Source organism: Lissotriton helveticus, chromosome 4_1 (genome assembly GCF_964261635.1).
Source record: "Lissotriton helveticus chromosome 4_1, aLisHel1.1, whole genome shotgun sequence".
In the NCBI taxonomy this organism is placed as follows: Eukaryota; Metazoa; Chordata; class Amphibia; order Caudata; family Salamandridae; genus Lissotriton; species Lissotriton helveticus.
The window spans coordinates 1910156752-1910174782 of NC_136063.1; the positions used below are offsets into that span (position 1 = coordinate 1910156752).

Genomic DNA, 18031 nt, shown 5'->3' on the forward strand with positions numbered 1-18031 from the left:
AAATTAGGTCACTGGGTTTTACATCCTTGCTATTCAATGGACTTCCACATTTCTCCTGTTAAAAAGTTAACAGGTCCAACATGGCCCATTTTGGTCCGGCATCTGAAGTTATGTTCAATATCCGATTACAACCATCCATGCTCAAGACATTGGAGTTTTCTATCCTACACGGAAGACAACCACTTGAGGGTGGGTGAGGCTCAGCATCATTCTCAAGCTCTTTCTGGTCCGGATGTTAATGAGCAAATGAGTTGCACTCAGTGGCACTGAAAGTGAAACCATACCGCTCAGCATCAACACTATTGTTTTATCTCATCTAGCATGACATTACATGATGATGAAAACATTCTGCATATTAACATGGGGAAGAACCTATGGGTTTATTTCGATATTAACAATGACTGTCTTGCTAAAAAAACACATAGCAATCATCAAAATGTTTATTGTGGCATGTGTTCTACAAGATCATGGATCTCATGCTCATTATTCTCAATGCCACTGTAAATGGGACAGCTAACTCCAGGTTAGATTATAAAATGACACCGTACCGTATTATCTTGCCCCCAAAAAATGGAGCTTGATTCAAAGTGCTTAGAATGCAAGGGTTACTCTGACTTTCAGTTTAGCAATAATATAACATGCTTCCTCAGGCAGGAAAGCCTTCAGTTGGCTTCCGGTGGATTCCAGAATTAGCTAACACCATGCTTTAAAATGGGCTTCATACTTAGTACTTTTTTTATCCTAAGCAGTCTTCAGGTTGAGATTGGGAAGAGAGTACACATATATTTATTGGAGATATAAGGGGGGTTATCCGTGAAAAAAGTATGTACCCAATACTGCTACAGTGGGATAATGCTCAAATGCATGTTATCTTCAGATTTCCATCTGCATTGTTTTCCAACTAGTGGATAAATCTCAAGCATGTAAACTGTACCCATTTGAGCTCTCCCAAAAAGACTAGGATTCTCTTCATATACAAAGCCTTCCTCTATGATTCTTTTCAACCAATGAATAGTCTGCAACTTGCTGCAAATGTAGCAGTAATCCTGCACACTCCAATTTTGAAGTTTTGTTTCTTACATTTGTGAATGGGGCAGTAGGTGTATATTGAATGTGATAGGTGCCCTTGACCTCATAGGCGAATGCCAGTGGTTCTTGGGGTGGGAGGTGTATTTGTTCTTTAGGTAAGGTATACATACAGAACCCAATGTTATTTATTTACCTATAAAAGCATTCCAATCTGCATCCAGATCCCCAGCATTGGCAAGACATCCCCGCATTACATTGAGGCAGTAGTTGTTGCACGGCTTCACCGTCACCAGACCTCTGCAGTACGGACAGTACATCATTTTCACCACAGCTTGTGAGCACTGGGGTGTTGGGTTCACCTTCAGAAGAAAACAAATGGAACATCACATTAATAATGAAAAAAGTAACAGACAAAAACATCTCTGCGCAGTTACCATGAATCTGTTTTAAGGAACGATGGTGTGAGTTTTCTGGGTTACAAGAGGTGTCACTGGATTGGACCAACAATGTTGCACTTAAAATGGAGATGCTGCAAGGACTCTGGAGCAAACAGTACCTTTTACTACATGGACTGTTTGCCCTGCAGTCTTCAAAGGCACTCTAAACTAAAATCTAGAAGTAAACACTTACAAAGGGGAACCAAATCATGTAAGACACCTTCAGCTAGTGCTTTTGTAAACAACAAAACATTGCATTCTGGGACTTGTGTTTTTGCTTTCACATAAGTACAGTCTGAAAAGTTCAAGCAAGTGCTGTTGTTTAAAAAGCCAAGATTGGCTGGAGGTTGCTTACAGGGCATGAAAGTCATTCGACGGCTGTAAAGCTATTTTTATTCGAAAATTATTGCGTCATTACCATGTGCCAATACGACTAAAACGTACAGAATCACTCTCTGAAATAGATTTGAGTCCCACTGATGTCTTAAATGCAGATCTAATGTTATTAGGTCTCGCCTACGCAGCGCACATGCGCTGCATAGGCAAAAACACCTTTACCAATCGCTTTGGCCTTTCAGCCAAAAACGTGCACGCGTTCCAATGCCTTCAATGGCAACGCGTGCACGTGTGGCGATTCACTTGCGGGAGCACGCGGCGCCATATGGTAGCAATTGTCGCTCCTGGCATTGCTCGCTCTCGCGAGAGAAACACTTTCACTTTTGCAGACACTTTTATCCAGCACTCGCCCCCTTCTCTCGCCCCTCTCCCTGCTGCCTCCTTTTAGCGCGAGGAACGCGCTTGTTTGGGTTTTCCATGTGCAGGGATGCTCTTTAGTGTGCAGACCACGTGCCAGGAGCTCAGCTGCGTGAGCAGATGTCTCAGTGTCCCTTGGATTTGTCGTTGCTGCCCTCCTGGGGCCAGGAGGCTCCCCAGCTGTCGCAGGTCCCATTGTGCAGACCCCCAAAAAAGCATGCCTACGTGCGCTGGCGAAGAACAAAGGCCATGACTCATTGTAGGTCACTGTGGCTCATTGTGGCTGCTGGATGCACTGCAGGCTTGTTTTGTTTACGCGCTAGGAGACAATTCAATTTACAGAGAGCTATATGACTGGCCAAAATCAAAAGAATACCAGTTTCAGAAAGGGGTGGGACTGCATAAGAACCGTAAGCAGACCGACTCCTTAAATTGAAGCCATCTACTCAAGCAGGCCCACTCAGACAGGAAAGTTCCCATTAGCAGGACTAACTGGACGGTAAAGCACCGACATGGTGCAAATCGTGACTGAAAGCACAGTAGCAATAATGAATGTTTATAAAGCGGCTGGAGAGGGGGTCTGCGTGCCACTATGTATACTGGGGCCCCATTTAGAAAGGTAATTCCAGGAATATTTGTATCACACAACAAAGTGCCTTTTGTGCCTGCGCTTAGAACTGAAAGAGCACGGCAGGCACCTGCGTTAAAGCTGCAGCTTACTCCCGATAAATGTCTGCACTGTGCTAGCCTATCAAAGCAGCTCTGCTCCCGAGTAGAGTGGTGCCGCACAATTGTGACCGGTGCCGCTCAATTAAAACCCAAGTCTAGGAATTGCTGTCGCTTTCAGTAAGCCCTATAGGGATAGTCCGTGCTAGGTGCACGAGTTATATGAATAGATCTAAAACTCAGACGATTCACAGAAGTATCAAAACATGCCCAGCCCTGGAGCAGTTTACTGTTGCGCCTGAGATGAAATCTGGTTAAAGTTGGGGGTCGCAGTCCCACTCATCGCCTCGCAGCACAAATTTACACATTGGTAATCCTATAACGGATTCTAATATAGTGAAATAAACTCCTTTTAAAGCAGGGCACTTCTGTTTCACTAACTTGTGTGATTCTTGGCAAACATCTTTGTTCTCGTTCCCCAGTATACTCCTCAGACCAACAGTAAAGGATCTGACAGCAAAGTACACCCAGTGAAGAAATATATAGAAACATTGACCTCGAGGACTAGGCCCCGCCATCGCTTCAATGTAGGCTTCCAGTACTGCCACCCCCTCACAGAGCAGCAGGGCTGGCGGAACTCCCGCGGAGCGGGCAGAGCTTCAAGAACCGAGCTAAGCTCTCACTGCATTACTCACCCAACTACTCCCAGCCCTTGACATAATAATTCCCTTGAAGCAGCCCACGCACCTTGAAACAGGCCACGCCCAACTAAACAGGCACACCCACCCAAACAGGACGTTTAGATTCACACAGGCCCCTTCTGCTTTACAGAGAAAGGCCCAAGCCCATGTACCAAACCATACATTTTTATTTGCGTAGTTCTGAAGCAGTGGAACCGGGCCACAAGAGCGCTGAATCGCTGTCCAGCAGTAGAATATATACAGTAGAACTTGTATACGAAAGGGGGTTGTGTATATGGCATTACATGAGCATGATTCTAGAGCGGGGCACACCAGGCATAATTTAGGATCATGAGAGTTGTTTAGCAGTGTGGGTACATCATGCGGCAGAGTGGATTTGCATAGCACTACTAAACAGAAGTAGTACTCAAATAGCCTCCATTCGTACAGCAGGACCAGTGACACCAGTGTCCAGAGGCCTGAGGGACCCACAGAAACTTGATTATGGTGGTATTCCACACTCCGAAAAGTAGCTAGGACAATGCTTCAACAAGCATTGGCATAGCCAATAGGTCTGGCTTTTGGGACCTTATAAGTATTTAGTTATGCAGCACAATATCCTTGGTGCAACAACATTAAGTGTTGCATGGATAAACAGTTATAAGGACCTAAAGGCGAGACCTATTAGCTATGCAAATGCTTGTTTTTACTTTTTGGCTCAAGGTCCTACAAGTAAAACACATTGATGTTCCGCATGAATATGGCACGCCACACCATTAGAAGACAAGTTATATTGCATTCCCTATTCTGGAAGTACTGGTTTGATAAACTAACCACCTCTGGTGGATAGCACCAAACCAGGAGCCAAGAAATTTCCAGACAAATAAAAAAAAAAAATCAGAAAGAAAAAAACACAGAAGGTAGGCCTTAACCACCTTCACACCCAGGATCTAACCATATCCCCAATGGTATCAGAATGGATCCAACCATCCAGCAAATCAGGAAGAAACTGAACAGTAATGTCTTTCAGAAGCACGTTACCTTAGAATTACACGTCTGCCACTTGCAAACACTGTGATTGTTCCCTGATCTCACACCCTTGAGGAGCTCTCTCTTGCTTCCCAGTCGGGTTTGCACTATAGAAATAACATTACATTCAATCTTGCAGTGCTAGGATGCTTTGTGTGTACACACACACACACACACACACAGCAGTATTCCACTAGAAAGGTAAGCAACATGTAGTCTATTAGTGCACTATGAGGCATCTGCATGCCTTACGTGCAGTGATCCTTTCAAAGCCGAGCATTCCTATAATGACAATCATGGAGGGTTATATCGTTCCCGAGAAGGGTAGAAGAAAAGTCTCCTAGAACCCCCTGCCGTTTCAATGAGCTCTGCAAGACTCGTGATTCTAGAGTACTTCAACAGATTGGTATGAGGCAAGGCTCTCTCACTTACGTCGGGCAGGATGCATACTAGACGTGGTATGCACAGCTGGGTGAATGAGCTCAGTTCAGCCCAGTGTGCAGAGCATGGGAAGTTGTCACAGCCACCCAATCATGTTGAATGTATTTGGAACGCGATCACAAAGTGCTGTCAGCAACTTTATTCACTGGGAGGAATTTAACTCATTTCAACACACACGGCTACTCGGTGCAGATCACAAAGGAACACCCAGATGACACTCACCATTAGGAATCTAGGACGCCTGAAGATTCACTTGCAGCCCTAGTCCGCCTGAAACTTATGGAGCACAACAGAGCATCTCAGGGGGAAATTGAGAGAGTGCAGAACACCAATAGGACACACATTGAGTTATAAACTAAGCACTTTAAGGGTATCGCGAAAACTCATCCCCAAAGTTATGTTATGTTAAATGTAGTTTTGTTAAGCGCTCAGCTACTGAAACAGTAGCAAGAATATTGTCTGTTAAAGCTATGCCCAAGCAGAGACAGATTTCTGATAGAGAACATTTTGTTTCAGAATTGAATGTGTTTAAAGGGTGGAAACTTATATTTAATGATTGTAAGTTTTAACAAGTGTAGGATCTTTACGTTTACAATATTTCTTAATCCACTAGTCAAAAGTAGGGCAAATGCCTTTTATCTGATTTTCAGGAGAAGCACAAAAATGTGACTACTTCTGGAAGGTGCAGAGACACGAGTGAGCTTCAAAGGTTAGAAAATAAGGTAAGTGGTGGCTCCGAATTACTGAAAAAAGGCCGGAAGAACAGTGTTTATTCAGTATGTAAGTAGAACTACGGTTACGATATCTTCGTTACTACAGGAAGAGTCTGTAGGAGCTACACTGTATGTTCTTCAGCACTAGTGAAATGTATTTGTAAATGTGGAGAAGCCACATTGAAACAAAAATAAACAAAATCAAGTCAACTAAACCACCAGAAAGGCCCTGGAACCCTCTGCAGTCTTAGCCAACACACATAAAATGTAGAGTTCCTGGTGATATCTCACACAAAAATGTTCTCCACAGAACAGGTGCTGGGGCATTTCTTTGGAATGGCTGTACCAACACTCAAACATTAAGCAATTCCAAGCTTATCAGAATAGTGCCATAGAATGCTGAGATAGTTTAACATGATATTAAGAGCAACATAAAAACAACGTATGTCTTCAGTCCACATCACTGTCTTCCCCTATATGAAGGTTTATTAATGAGTATCACTTTCAGCCATGGGAAATACTGCCCTATTCATCGAATGGTTTCATGGATCTTGTTCACAGAAACGTTCCACATACTCATCTTAAGCCCACTGCAAAATTCCCCTCCTTATAAAGTGTAATCTTAGCCCCCGGATTTTGGCCTCCTGCGGGGTATTTCAAATCAATAGCATGCACAGAGGAGGGATTGTGGAAGGCTGTGCATGCAACAAGATGTTACTTCAGAAGCTGAGCACGACAGAGACCGGGAAAGTGAGACTGTGCTCCTAAAGTACACAACCTTATTAGGGCAACTGGGAAACGGGTATGTCTAAGCATGGCTGTAGTAGACAGGAGTACATTCAACAAACTGGGTGTATTGTGGTGCTGAACCTGGCGGCTTCAGATGGCCACTGCCAGAGTGTGTCACTGCTTGGACATCAATGAACCGAGCCAAGACAAAGGTCTGAAATGGGGACCTGCATGATTTCAGCAGTTTGTACCTGCTGCCTGCTCAACCTCCAGGTTTTCAAAGTATAGCTTTGCAGGAGAAAAACACAATGAGCCGTCTGGTGATATCACGAGAATAGCAGGAATGTGATGGATTGGAAAGTCTTTAAATTGGCATGAAACAGCACTGCAGACATGAACAGAAGATGATAGACAACACTGAACGTCAACTATTTTGAATCAACAGCGGCATTGTATTATATGTATATATTTAGAGAGTAAATAATATTTATTGCCCTGGCACTGATAGCACCAATGGGAAAGAGCATTGCTAAGTGGAGTGGTGTGTAACAGTTTTTCAAAGAATATGGATAGGAGGTACGGACCTTTTCATATGTTAAAAAATTGTTTATTCAATAGAATGGGGAGGTAGGAGGACAGTGAGGAGAGTCTGGATAGAGTATTGAACAGGTAGAGCAGTACCGAAGTTAAGTAACTTGTTCTTCTGACGGATACTTCTAACTAAAGATTCCTCACATGCTTAGAATACCTACCAAAGCAAAGTGGCTCGCCTGTGGTTTGTCGGTGTAGTGGCACATACCAAAAAGTAGTGGAGGCCGATGGCCAAAACACCCTTTCCATTGGACCCGGCTGTCAAGGCAGTAGTAGTTCCACGCATGGAGGAGTAGACTGCGCAGGCCTTGGTGCAGAACCCTGCCCTGCAGAAGATCCTCCTGATGAGGCAGCCTGATCAGAGGACAGATGCTCATGCCCAGAGGTTCTGGGTACCACACTCTCCTGACCAAATCCGGAGCCACAATGATGACTTGAGCCTAATCGTCCTTGATCTTCTTTGGAACTCAGGGCAGTTGAGGTAGCAGCAGGAAGTCATGCTGAGACTGCATGTTCTTGGAGGTGGCTAAGACATAGAGCCGGAGTTCTCCCCATTGCTGGAGGATGCCCTGTGCTACCACCAGATGTAGCGGTTATTTGTGATCCACGGACCATAAGTTTGTCTGATTGTCATTTAAAGTTCCTGCCAGATGTTGAACAATCAGGGAGATGCCCGGACGAGTCAGTCAGATCAAGAGGAGCACGGCCTCCTGCCAAAGAGCACAAGACACAACCCTGCTTGCTGCACAACCACATGCCAATGGTGTGGTCTGTGATGACCTGAACCAGTCTCACATTGATGGATGGTAGGAAGTCTTTCAACTCCAAGCTACTGGCCAGCAACTCCAGCAAACTGGTCAGAAGGAGGGTCTCCGCCAGAGACAAGAGTTGACTGGCCATCACTTCTCTCAGTTGACCTCTCAACCCAGAAGTGATAGGTCTCTCACCATGGTCAGCTCTCGGTGGAGTAGGGATAGTGATCTGCTGCTGGTCTAATTTCACTTGAGCAGTCACCACTGCAGATCATTTGCAGACCCCTCCAAAACGTGGATGGAATCTGTGTTGCTGGGCCCACTGAGACTTTAGATCCCACTGCAAAGCCACTATGTATCACCTGACATGGTCGAATAGTAGGATGCAGATGGCCAGCAGGCCAACAGGTCTCTTAGCCATCCTCACTGAGACTCAGAATAGAGGCTGAAACACTGAAATCATAGCCTGAATGACTTGGATTCATTGATCCAAAGGAAAGGCCCAAATAGCACAGAGTCCAGGATGGCTCTGATGAATGAAAGCCTCGGCAAAGGAGTCAGATGTGACTTTGGCATATTGATTGTGAACCGCAGCGATATAAGGAGTTTATCGCCATCGGGACGCAGCCTACAACTGACTGTGGTGAGCCCGCCTTCAGTATCTAATAGTAGAGATAGTGTAGGACTGGTACCCCCAACCTCCAAAGATACACAGTTACCACTGCCATCATCTTAATGAGTACCCAAGGGTCACTGGTGAGGACAAAAGTGAACATAGCAAACTGAAAATGCTCACGGCCCACCCTGAACTGCAGATTGCAACTGTGGGTCTGTAGGATGTGAACATGAAAGTAGGTGCCCTGCAGGTCCAATGCCATCATCCAGTCTCCGAGATTCAGATCTGATAGAACCTGGGCCAGCGTGAGCATCCTGAATTTGTCCTTCTGCAGGAAGAAACTGAGAGGTCAAAGATCTAAAGTAGAATGAAGGCCAACTCCTTTTTTCAACACAAAGAAATAACTGTAGTAACACCAAGTTTGGGAACTGATGGCTCGATTCTGCAAAAATGCTTGAACGTCCAGCAGCAAAATGGACAACCCATCTTCTGAAAGCTGCTCTGATGTGGGGGGGGGCAGATGTGGTGGGATGGACAGGAATGGCAGAGAGTAACCCCAGTAGACGATCTGTAGGACCCTCGGGTCGGATGTTATGGCTAGCCACCCATCGGGAAAATAACGGATCCTGCCTTCCACTGGGTGGTCCAGTGCTACTAATAGCAAACTAAAGCGGCTCTGCAGCTGCTTTCAGAGGTGCTGGGGCCTGGGATGTTCTGTGTCCTCTGGACATGAAAGTTGTCTGATTGATCCCTTACCCTGACAAGGAAAGGACTGGGGTGCCAGTTGTTGGGGTGTTGGGCCTTGGTACTATCTGTTGAGAAAACCAGGAGCGATGCCTCAAAAGGAGTAAAATTGGTGGGGATAGTGCCTAAAGATTGTGAAAAGACTGAGGGTGCACACAGTTGCTCTGCTCTCAGGAGCAGAGACAGCCATCTCATCAAAGAGGCAAGACCCATAAAAGGCCTGTCCATGAGCGAGGCCTGTACGTCACCCAAGAAGCCCGGGTATCTTATCTATGCATGACACCGGAGCACCATGCTAGTCGGCTAGCCCTGCTTAAACAGTAGGTCGTGTCCAGACCTAACTGCATGATGCACTTGGTCATATCTTGGATGGTCGGTACCAAATTGGAACAAAACTCTTCTGGCGCTGATAGTAAGATCTAAGCAACCAAGTGCCATAAAGCATAGGAGTACCATCCCAGCCAGCAGCTGGGGTTGACTGAGCGGAGGGCGAGGCTAGTAGAGTTAAGTATCCCAAACCCATATGCCTCTATTCTGTTTGGCTCTCTATCTGGTGCCTTTGATGACGTGTCACCTGGATATTTACAGGTGGGCAGGACTAGTGTTCTGCCCATGATAGTGTTGGTAAGGGCCTAGTTGAATGGCAGTAAGGTTCAGATGAGGATTGTCAGTGCTGTAACACTTCCGTGAAGGCATTGGTTTTTACTGCAATGGAAAGCAACTGCAAATCCAAAAAAAATTCCTGCCCATCTCATGAAGTGTCCAGTTCATTGGCCTCCTGTGGGTGCACAAGAATGGTCCTCATACTGTGGGGAGAAATTGTCCTCAACATCAACCTCAACACCAAAAGCTAGCTGACAGTCAAGGCCTAATCCATAGACTTTTTAGAGCATTGGGGGATGGCTCCTAGGAAAAAAGGCACTATCTTTGAGTCAGACTGACTGGGGCCAGGTACATGTGAACTGTGCCAGAATGCAGGTTTGGCCATTGTTGAGACGGACTTCGTTCTTCAGGCATCAGCAGCAGGAACTGACAAGGTGACAGGGTTGGAGTCAACTCTGGAGTTGGAGTGGGTTCAGGAGGCACAGATGGTGCTGAGGGTGGACCTGTCAGCAGTAACCCAACTGGAGACTTTAGAGGATCCATGGGGGTTGAAAGCTCACCAGAGGGAACCATAAGCGTCCTGAAGATGCAGAGCATGGCCTACTTCAGTGTCAACCTGTTTTGGCGATGCTGACAGACACAGAAAATCAGAGTGCATCAAAATTAGCTTCAGATTTGGCTCCTCAGTAAGAGTGAGACCACAGGATTCCTTGATGTCCTAACATCTTCCCAGAAGGAGAATGGTGAGGCTGGGGTGTGGACCGGTTAGAATTTTTATGTTTTTTCTTGTATATTGATTTACCCGAAGACCTGAACCACAACAATGGTGTTTTGCAAGTCTGGCTCTGAGAGCACTAATGGGTCTATGTCCTTGACTGAATAGGAGGTAATCTTACAAGACTACCTGCAGTGCTCAATGATATCCAGCTTGGCTTCACATTCCGGAGTCATCTTTAGGTGCATGAGACACACTTCCAGCATGACCTGAAGCTATGGCCTTAAGTCAAACAACAGGGACAAACCTTGTGTTATGTTATGTGAATTTGTAGAGCACGGCTAATCACCTGTGAGGCAAACCACGCATGGAGTACGGCAGGCCTGAGGGGGAGGAGTAGATCATGCCTGTTTCATCTGGAAGAGATATGTCTTGAGGTTCCTTCGGAAGTCCAAGAAGGAAGGGGAGCTTCTGGGTTGTTTCGGGAGCCCATTCTAGGTCTTGGCAGTGAGGTATGTGAAGTAACGTCTTCTCCTTCTGGTCTTCTTGATGAGGGAGCGGTGTGCTTCTGCTGGGATACAGATCATAAGTGTCTAGTGGGTTGGTAGAAGTTGAGGTGGTGGTTGGGGTAAGCTGGACCGGTGTTGTGGAGAGCTTTGTTGGTGATGGTGAGTAGATTGAACATACATCTTTTCTGGACTGGGAGCCAGTGTGGAGATTGTCGATGTGTGATGAGATATGGTTGTTGCAAGGGATGTCCAGGATGAGCCTGGCAGTGGTGTTCTGTATGGTTTGGAGTTGTTGCAGGACAAGGGCTGGGAATCTGACAAAGAAGGCATTACCGTAATCAAGTTTACTTGTAATAAGAGTGTGGGTGACCATGTGTCTGGACTTCAGTGGGATACACTTGAAAATCTTATATAGCACTAGCAGGATGTGAAAGCATGATGAGGAGACGGATCTGTCTGCTTATGGACAGGCTGGTGCCTACGATGATCCTGAGGTTCTTGGCATGGCTCACAGGGGTGGGGGGCTAAGGTCTGAAGACCACCAAGAGGTGTCCTAAGTGGAGTGGTTGTTGCAAAGATTAGGCCTTTGGTTTTGTTTGTGTTGAGCTGGAGGCATTTGTTTTTTGTCCAAGCAGCAATGTTGCTCATGAAGGTGGTGACGTTTGCTTTGTAGGTGCTGGTTGAGTCACTAAGGGGGAGGATGAGCTGTGTGTCTGTGTAGGATACTATGTTGATACTGTGGACTCTGACTATGTCCGTGAGGAGCATCATTTAGATGTTGAAGAATGCTAGGCTGAGCAACGATCCTTGAGGGACTCCGCAGATGAGTTTTTTGGGTTCTGAGGTGTATGGGGATCATGGAAATCAGGTATTGATTTTCTTTTGGCAACAGTCCCTACAAGGCGTAAACTCTATAGTTTTAGAAGGGGGCATGTTCCCTTGCACACTGGAAGTCATTTTGAGAGAGAAAGCTTTCAACTGACAAGACAAAACTAGGAGCTAGCTCTGGATCAGTGTATGAAGGTGCAGAAATAAAGGAACGGATGCCAGCGCACTTAGGTGGTGGGTATATGAGGCTCTGGTCGTCCCTTCCGGGGAGGAACGGAGTACACACGGAGCTGCATGATGCCACCTTTTGATGCGCAGGAGCTATGTTGTAAAATCTTCCTCATACAGCATGGAATCTGGGGATATTCTAAATGTCAGGAATCTGCAGTTAGAAGTATCCATCAGAAATGAATGACACTTCACTGATGGGGGTTCAGCCAGTGAATGTACTCCATCAATAGGAACAAATCCATGACTCTGTGTGTGTGCTTTTGCGCATGTGACCAGCCAGGGTCTGATCCCTGCATACCCAGTTGAGGTGCTGATGCAGGCCATGCATGCACCAATAATAATGCAGTCGTTTTTCTCGAAAAGTGACAATTTTTCTTAACTACTGAGCTCTCGTTGCAAAATGTGATAGCACATGATAGCATCTTTTTTTTAATCACAAAATGTGATAAAAGACGACACGAAGAATGAGAACAGATGGGTGAATCCCTCTCCTATAGTAAGATTGTTTTCTACAATAATTCTAGAACAGAAAAATCCCCAAAGATATATGGTTCTCAGGTGATAAATGTTACTTTCGCTCGTCCGTTGTACTATGGCCTCCACGTTAATTAAAGATACATAAACAGACATATAACTAGATTTTAAAAAGAAAAAGAACCACTTGCCGTGTTTTAGCTATCTTCAGTTCCAAAAGAATAGTCTTGTGAGACAACTGATAGTCTAACGAGCATTAAGTGATTTAAAAATACCTTAACTTATTATGTTTAATGCACTGCAAAAAAATATTCGGAAAACTACTAGAATCAGATACCACCGAGTCTGGGCGCTATCAACTCGTTTACATTTTGCAAAGGCCTTTGCACACATACCGCTTTCAGAGAGTAGAGATACGGGTGATAGCAACCCTTTATTATCGGTGACCTTACAAGGGCTTTTCTAGGTTCTTTTCCGGACTTAAATCATATCTTAGTGTTCCCTTATAAAACACTGTAGTTAACATTTAGCCAACAAGCTCCAAGGAGCACGTGAGAAAGACGATAAAAGAAGGCCGATAGCCCTCTTACGCAATCACGTGTTCCCTCTAACAAAGGATGGGGCTTATGGCCTTATCTAGTGAGCTGCTTTTGGTTGTTTATCGTTCCTCGCCTTATGGCAGCCACCGTGTCTAGTTAGGGCCTACAAAGACGGCACCTGTCCTAAACTTGCATCGTAACTACAGAAAAAAATAGTTTCACCAGGCACATATATTTCAAAGCTTCTCATAATAGTTTTATGATCATAATAAAAGGTTAACAGTGAGCCTTTCTTCAGTGTGTGCATTTAAAAAAAACTGTACTTGGCGAAGGTGGAGAAACATAGCACTCCTCGGTCCAGGTGGCAGTTGTGGAAGGTGTGCAAGAAGCCAACCAAAGAGGGTGCAATGACCAGGGAACCCACAGAAAATGGCTGGCCTGCATCAAACCATGATGGCAATTTGTTTTAGCCAAATAAAAATATCCTGCAGAGAGGAGATGTAGGAAAGTCACGGCAGTACGTGTAATGGGTACTGGAAGTACCTCATCAGGCGTTTCCTATATTAACAAGGCATTTGTCAAATCAGATCTCATGGGGCTGAACGCCTACTGCTGACAGAGAAGGTTAACTAAATGTAACCCGTGCATTCTGGCAAACAAAATACAGATCCTGAGGCAATAACTCAAGATTGTGCCATTCAGGCGTGCTTTAAAAATAGATTTTTTTTAAAGTATGTCTGCTTAGAGAACTAAGGTGGGAGGGGTGCAGGCTCATGGAAATTTCAAAATAATTACTCTGTGCCGTTCCAAAAGAGGACAGAAGTATAGTTAGTACAGGCAGCAAAGTTCTAAACTAAACCCAGCAATGGCGCACAGCATCTGTGCTTCACCCAGATTACGTCAACTGAAAAAAATGCAGCATTTATACTTTACAAGTGGACAAAAAGCCAACAAAAACACTTAATTTCGAAGTACCCAATTATAGGGCAATTTGTACAGGAAAGAAAATGACTTACATTTCTAATTTTGAAATGCAAGCATTTTTACACCAATCAATAACGCAGCCCGCGAGATGTCTTTTCCATGCATTGAGCAGCTATTCAAGTCCAAAACAAAAAAGAATGACCAAGTGTAATATAATCCGATGCTCATATAAAGCACTCGGATGCCTTTGGGCCAAGTTCACGATATAAAAAACCTGCAACAAAAAAACCTTGAGGTTCTCACCCCATCGCAATCACCTTGATAAAGCCATCTGTGTAGAAAAAATTGTTGGCTGCCCTGTTCTTGGTGATATTAATACTGATTTGGATTGACATTATCTCTACTGAATTAGAAGCCACTATCATCTGGTAGCAGGGCTCTCCAAAGTCAGTCCCGGAGACCCGGTTCCATGCCAGATTTTTAAGATAACTACATTTATCTAAATGGGTATATGCTAAAAATCTGTCATGGATCTGGCCCTCCAGGACGGACTTTGGAGAACCCTGCACTAAACCACATCTTCTGGAGCTCTTTATTGATGAGAACTAATTGCCTATAATAACCTTAGGTGCACTTGCATTGCTGTGTTTATGTATGACTGATGTCAGTGGCGTAACAATAGCCCTGCAATCCCCGCGGTGCAGGCCTCCCCTCCGAGCTCCATGGGCCCTGTCAGGCACTGTGCTCGGGCAGCAGGCCCCTGGCCAGAGAGCCCCTGACTGGGTCCAGAAAGTGGGGAACCCCTCCATGTACTTTGAGGGGGGCCCCCTCAAGTTTCGTTATGACACTGACTGATGTCACAATCCCTCAAGTGACACGTCTTTGGGACAAATTGCTACAATGGGACCGCCTATAGTTATACATTTGCTTATTGCTCATGTAACTTTTTCTTCACTTTACTATTCATTATTTTTTACATGCACCTTTAGCTGTGGATGTGCAACTGTATCCCTCTCATCCCACCCATTCAATCACCAATGTTTCCATTAGCAAGAAATAGAATTGCTTTCAAAATTCACCCTGGACTACTATTGTGTCTAGTTCATATCCCAACATTGTAAAGTTCAATTCACATACATTTAGGAATGATGGTGCTGAATATATGCTCAAATAGTTGAAAGTACACACATGTAATAAACATGGCCAATAATAGTGAATAGATATAATACTCATTCATCACAAACAGGAACAGCTAATAGGTGTAATTTGCTCTTGTAAAATCCATGTTTGTGTCCCTTAAACCAATGTATGCTCAGTAGGTTGTCTTTCCAAATTCCTTATCTTGTGCAACCAAATGCCATTCTTATGTAGAGATGACCTACATTTTATGGCAAGACCGGAGGCTCCTATTATGCTTTTTCTTATCTTGCTTTTATTCAATAGCAGCCAAGATAAGTGAAAACTACAGTTCCCAGGGGCCCAGGTAAGCAGACTGGCAAATGGGAACAAAGAAAAAACGAAGTATGCTAACCAATCATAACTTAGCAATGTGTATAACGTCACATCTGACTGAGTAGCTTCCTCTTTTCTTGCTGCTCGCAGTCAGATACGTGACGTTATCTTTTGCTCTCACAGTTTATGTGTTATTTGGTGCTTATATTTATGCCTTTACTGTGAATTTCTTAGGATTGTTGTGCCTTGTCTCTATGGGCTCGTTATCAGTGCTTCCGCGCTCCAGCGCGTCCCGTTTCTGTGCCCGGCTTCCGCGTTGTTTTCATGCCTTAAATACTCCCACCCCCCCCGCGAGGGGCATCACTTGAGTGTTTTCAGCCTCAGCGCGCTTCTTCGTAGTGCCCGCGTTCGCGCTCACCGTCCATTCTAGGTGACACGCTGCCGGTTCTGTTTTCCTCCTAAGTTCCCAGCGCTATTTTATAGCCTCCCCGCACTCGCGCTTACCTGCTCCGTTCAGCGGTGAAGCGCTCGGTGCCCTTCTGCTGCTGCCACACGAGCCCCAAAGCTACCGGTCTTTGCTCTGTCAAGCCCTTTCTGGTTTCCGGTGCGCTCCCTTCCAAGCCACGCCCCTGGGTGTGTTTTTTCTGATGAGGCCCTCCCTCTCCTCCTTCGATTAACCCTGTGTTACCTCTCCTGCCTATCTTATCACAGTAATGGAAATGGACAGCTCTCTAGAGCCTATTCAAACCAATGAGGAAGGTGAAGCCTTCAAACACAACCTCAGTAAATTTATAAATAATTCTGTGGAGAATGCAGTGGAGGTTTCCATGAAGCGCATGTCCAAAGGTGTGGAGAATTCTATTTTAAGTCTCCTGTCCAAGGCTCTGGACCAGTCTGCGGGGGATAGCAGAAAAAGAAAGGTGGTTTCCTCTTCTTCCTTACGTGCTTCCAACATTGCATCTTTATTGAGCAGCGAGTCCTTCTCGCACACGACTGAGGACTATGTGCCTCCCAGGCCTCCTTCAAAGGAGGGGTTTGAAGGTTCAGAGGGCAAACGTAAACAAAAAATGAAGCACACAGAGGTACCAAAGAAATTGGTCATATCCACCATCTTGGACACGGATGACAACATGAATGACGCTGATGAACTCTTTGACATTTTTGATGTTGCTGACCCCCCGTCCCCCCTCCAAAAAACACAAGTCTGATTCTTTTTCTTTTGAACCTGTCCTGGACTCCGAAGGGTTGCCTATGTTCGACCCATCTTCCATTCGGCATCCCAATTCCACTGAATAGACGCCATCTGACCATGTGGGGGAATATATCTCGGCGTGGCTTCGGCTGCCTTTGGAGACCTCTGTCAGGTCCAGACTAAAATCAGAGTGTCCCAAGCCCTCTTTGCCAGACAAGGTCACACTAGTCCCTGCCATAGACCAGCCTCTTCTGACCTTCTTTTCTAAATTCGACAATGATCCTCGCAAGGGGGTGGACAAAGCCTGGTCCACCTGCCAGGATAAATTACTTGATGTTGTGGGTCCTCTGGCACACATCTTCGACATGGCGGAGTCTGCTCGTCACGAAGGTTCGGACTTGTCCGCAGACGGCATCTCCATGTGGGTCCAACGAGCGTTTTGCTTACTGGGGAACGCTAATGCGGCCATTACTCACGAACGACGTAAGGGCCGTCTCATCAAATTGGATCCCAAACCAGCCAACTTAGCTCCCCAGGACCTAGGCAACAAAGTGAACGGCCTTCTCTTCTGAGAAAATTTAGTCAGGGATCTCAGCAGATTCGTATCCACCTTTGCATCGTTGGATAAGGCACAGCAGTACATCAAAAAAGTGTTTTCCCCCGGGTTTTTGGCCGGGCTGGCAGAGGCAGTGGCCGTTCTTCTGGCAGTCCCTACAACAACCAGAGGCTCCAGAGGGTCCTTTAACAATTCCTCCCAAGACTACAAACCTCAATTCTACCCACAGCGGGGTAGGGGCTTCGGAGGTCGCGGCCAAAAGAACTATCATCACAACTCCAACAACCAACAAGGTAGGTCTTTCTTCTCCTCTTCCTGTGGGGGGCCGGTTAAAACTGTTTCTGTCAAAATGGTGAACTATCACTTCAGACCCTTGGGTACTAGACACAGTTCAAGACTATTTTATAGAGCTCTCTTCTCAGCCTTTACAGACTATGCTCCCCCCTCTTGTGTTCTCCAACGACATGGCTTGTCTAATCGTGGGATCCAGTCCCTTCTCCAAAAACAGGCCATTCATACAGCTCCCTTTGATCCTACAGGTTTCCTAAGTTCCTTATTCCTCGTCCAGAAAAAGAACAAAAAACTGCATCCAGTGATCAACCTGAAACGGTTCAACCAGTTTGTGGTTTACCGCCACTTCAAAATGGAGACTATTCTTCACTTACTAGACACTCACCGTCCTCACGACTGGATGGTTCGCTTGGACGTACAGGATGCTAACCTCACGGTTCCCATTCATCCTTCCCACTACAAGTACTTACAATTCCAGTGGTCAGGTGCGAACTACCACTTCTCTTCCCTTCGGCCTTTTCTCAGCACCCTGGTGCT

At 45.5% G+C, this 18031-nt stretch overlaps 1 protein-coding gene across 1 annotated transcript in view; it reads right to left on the reverse strand.

Moving 5' to 3' along the window:
* Positions 1-18031, reverse strand: part of GPC4 (glypican 4) — a 358875-nt gene that overhangs the window by 34397 nt on the left and 306447 nt on the right. The window contains exon 4 of the mRNA XM_078688559.1: positions 1223-1388. Coding sequence (XP_078544685.1) covers positions 1223-1388 — 166 coding nt within the window. The remainder of the gene's footprint in view (positions 1-1222; positions 1389-18031) is intronic.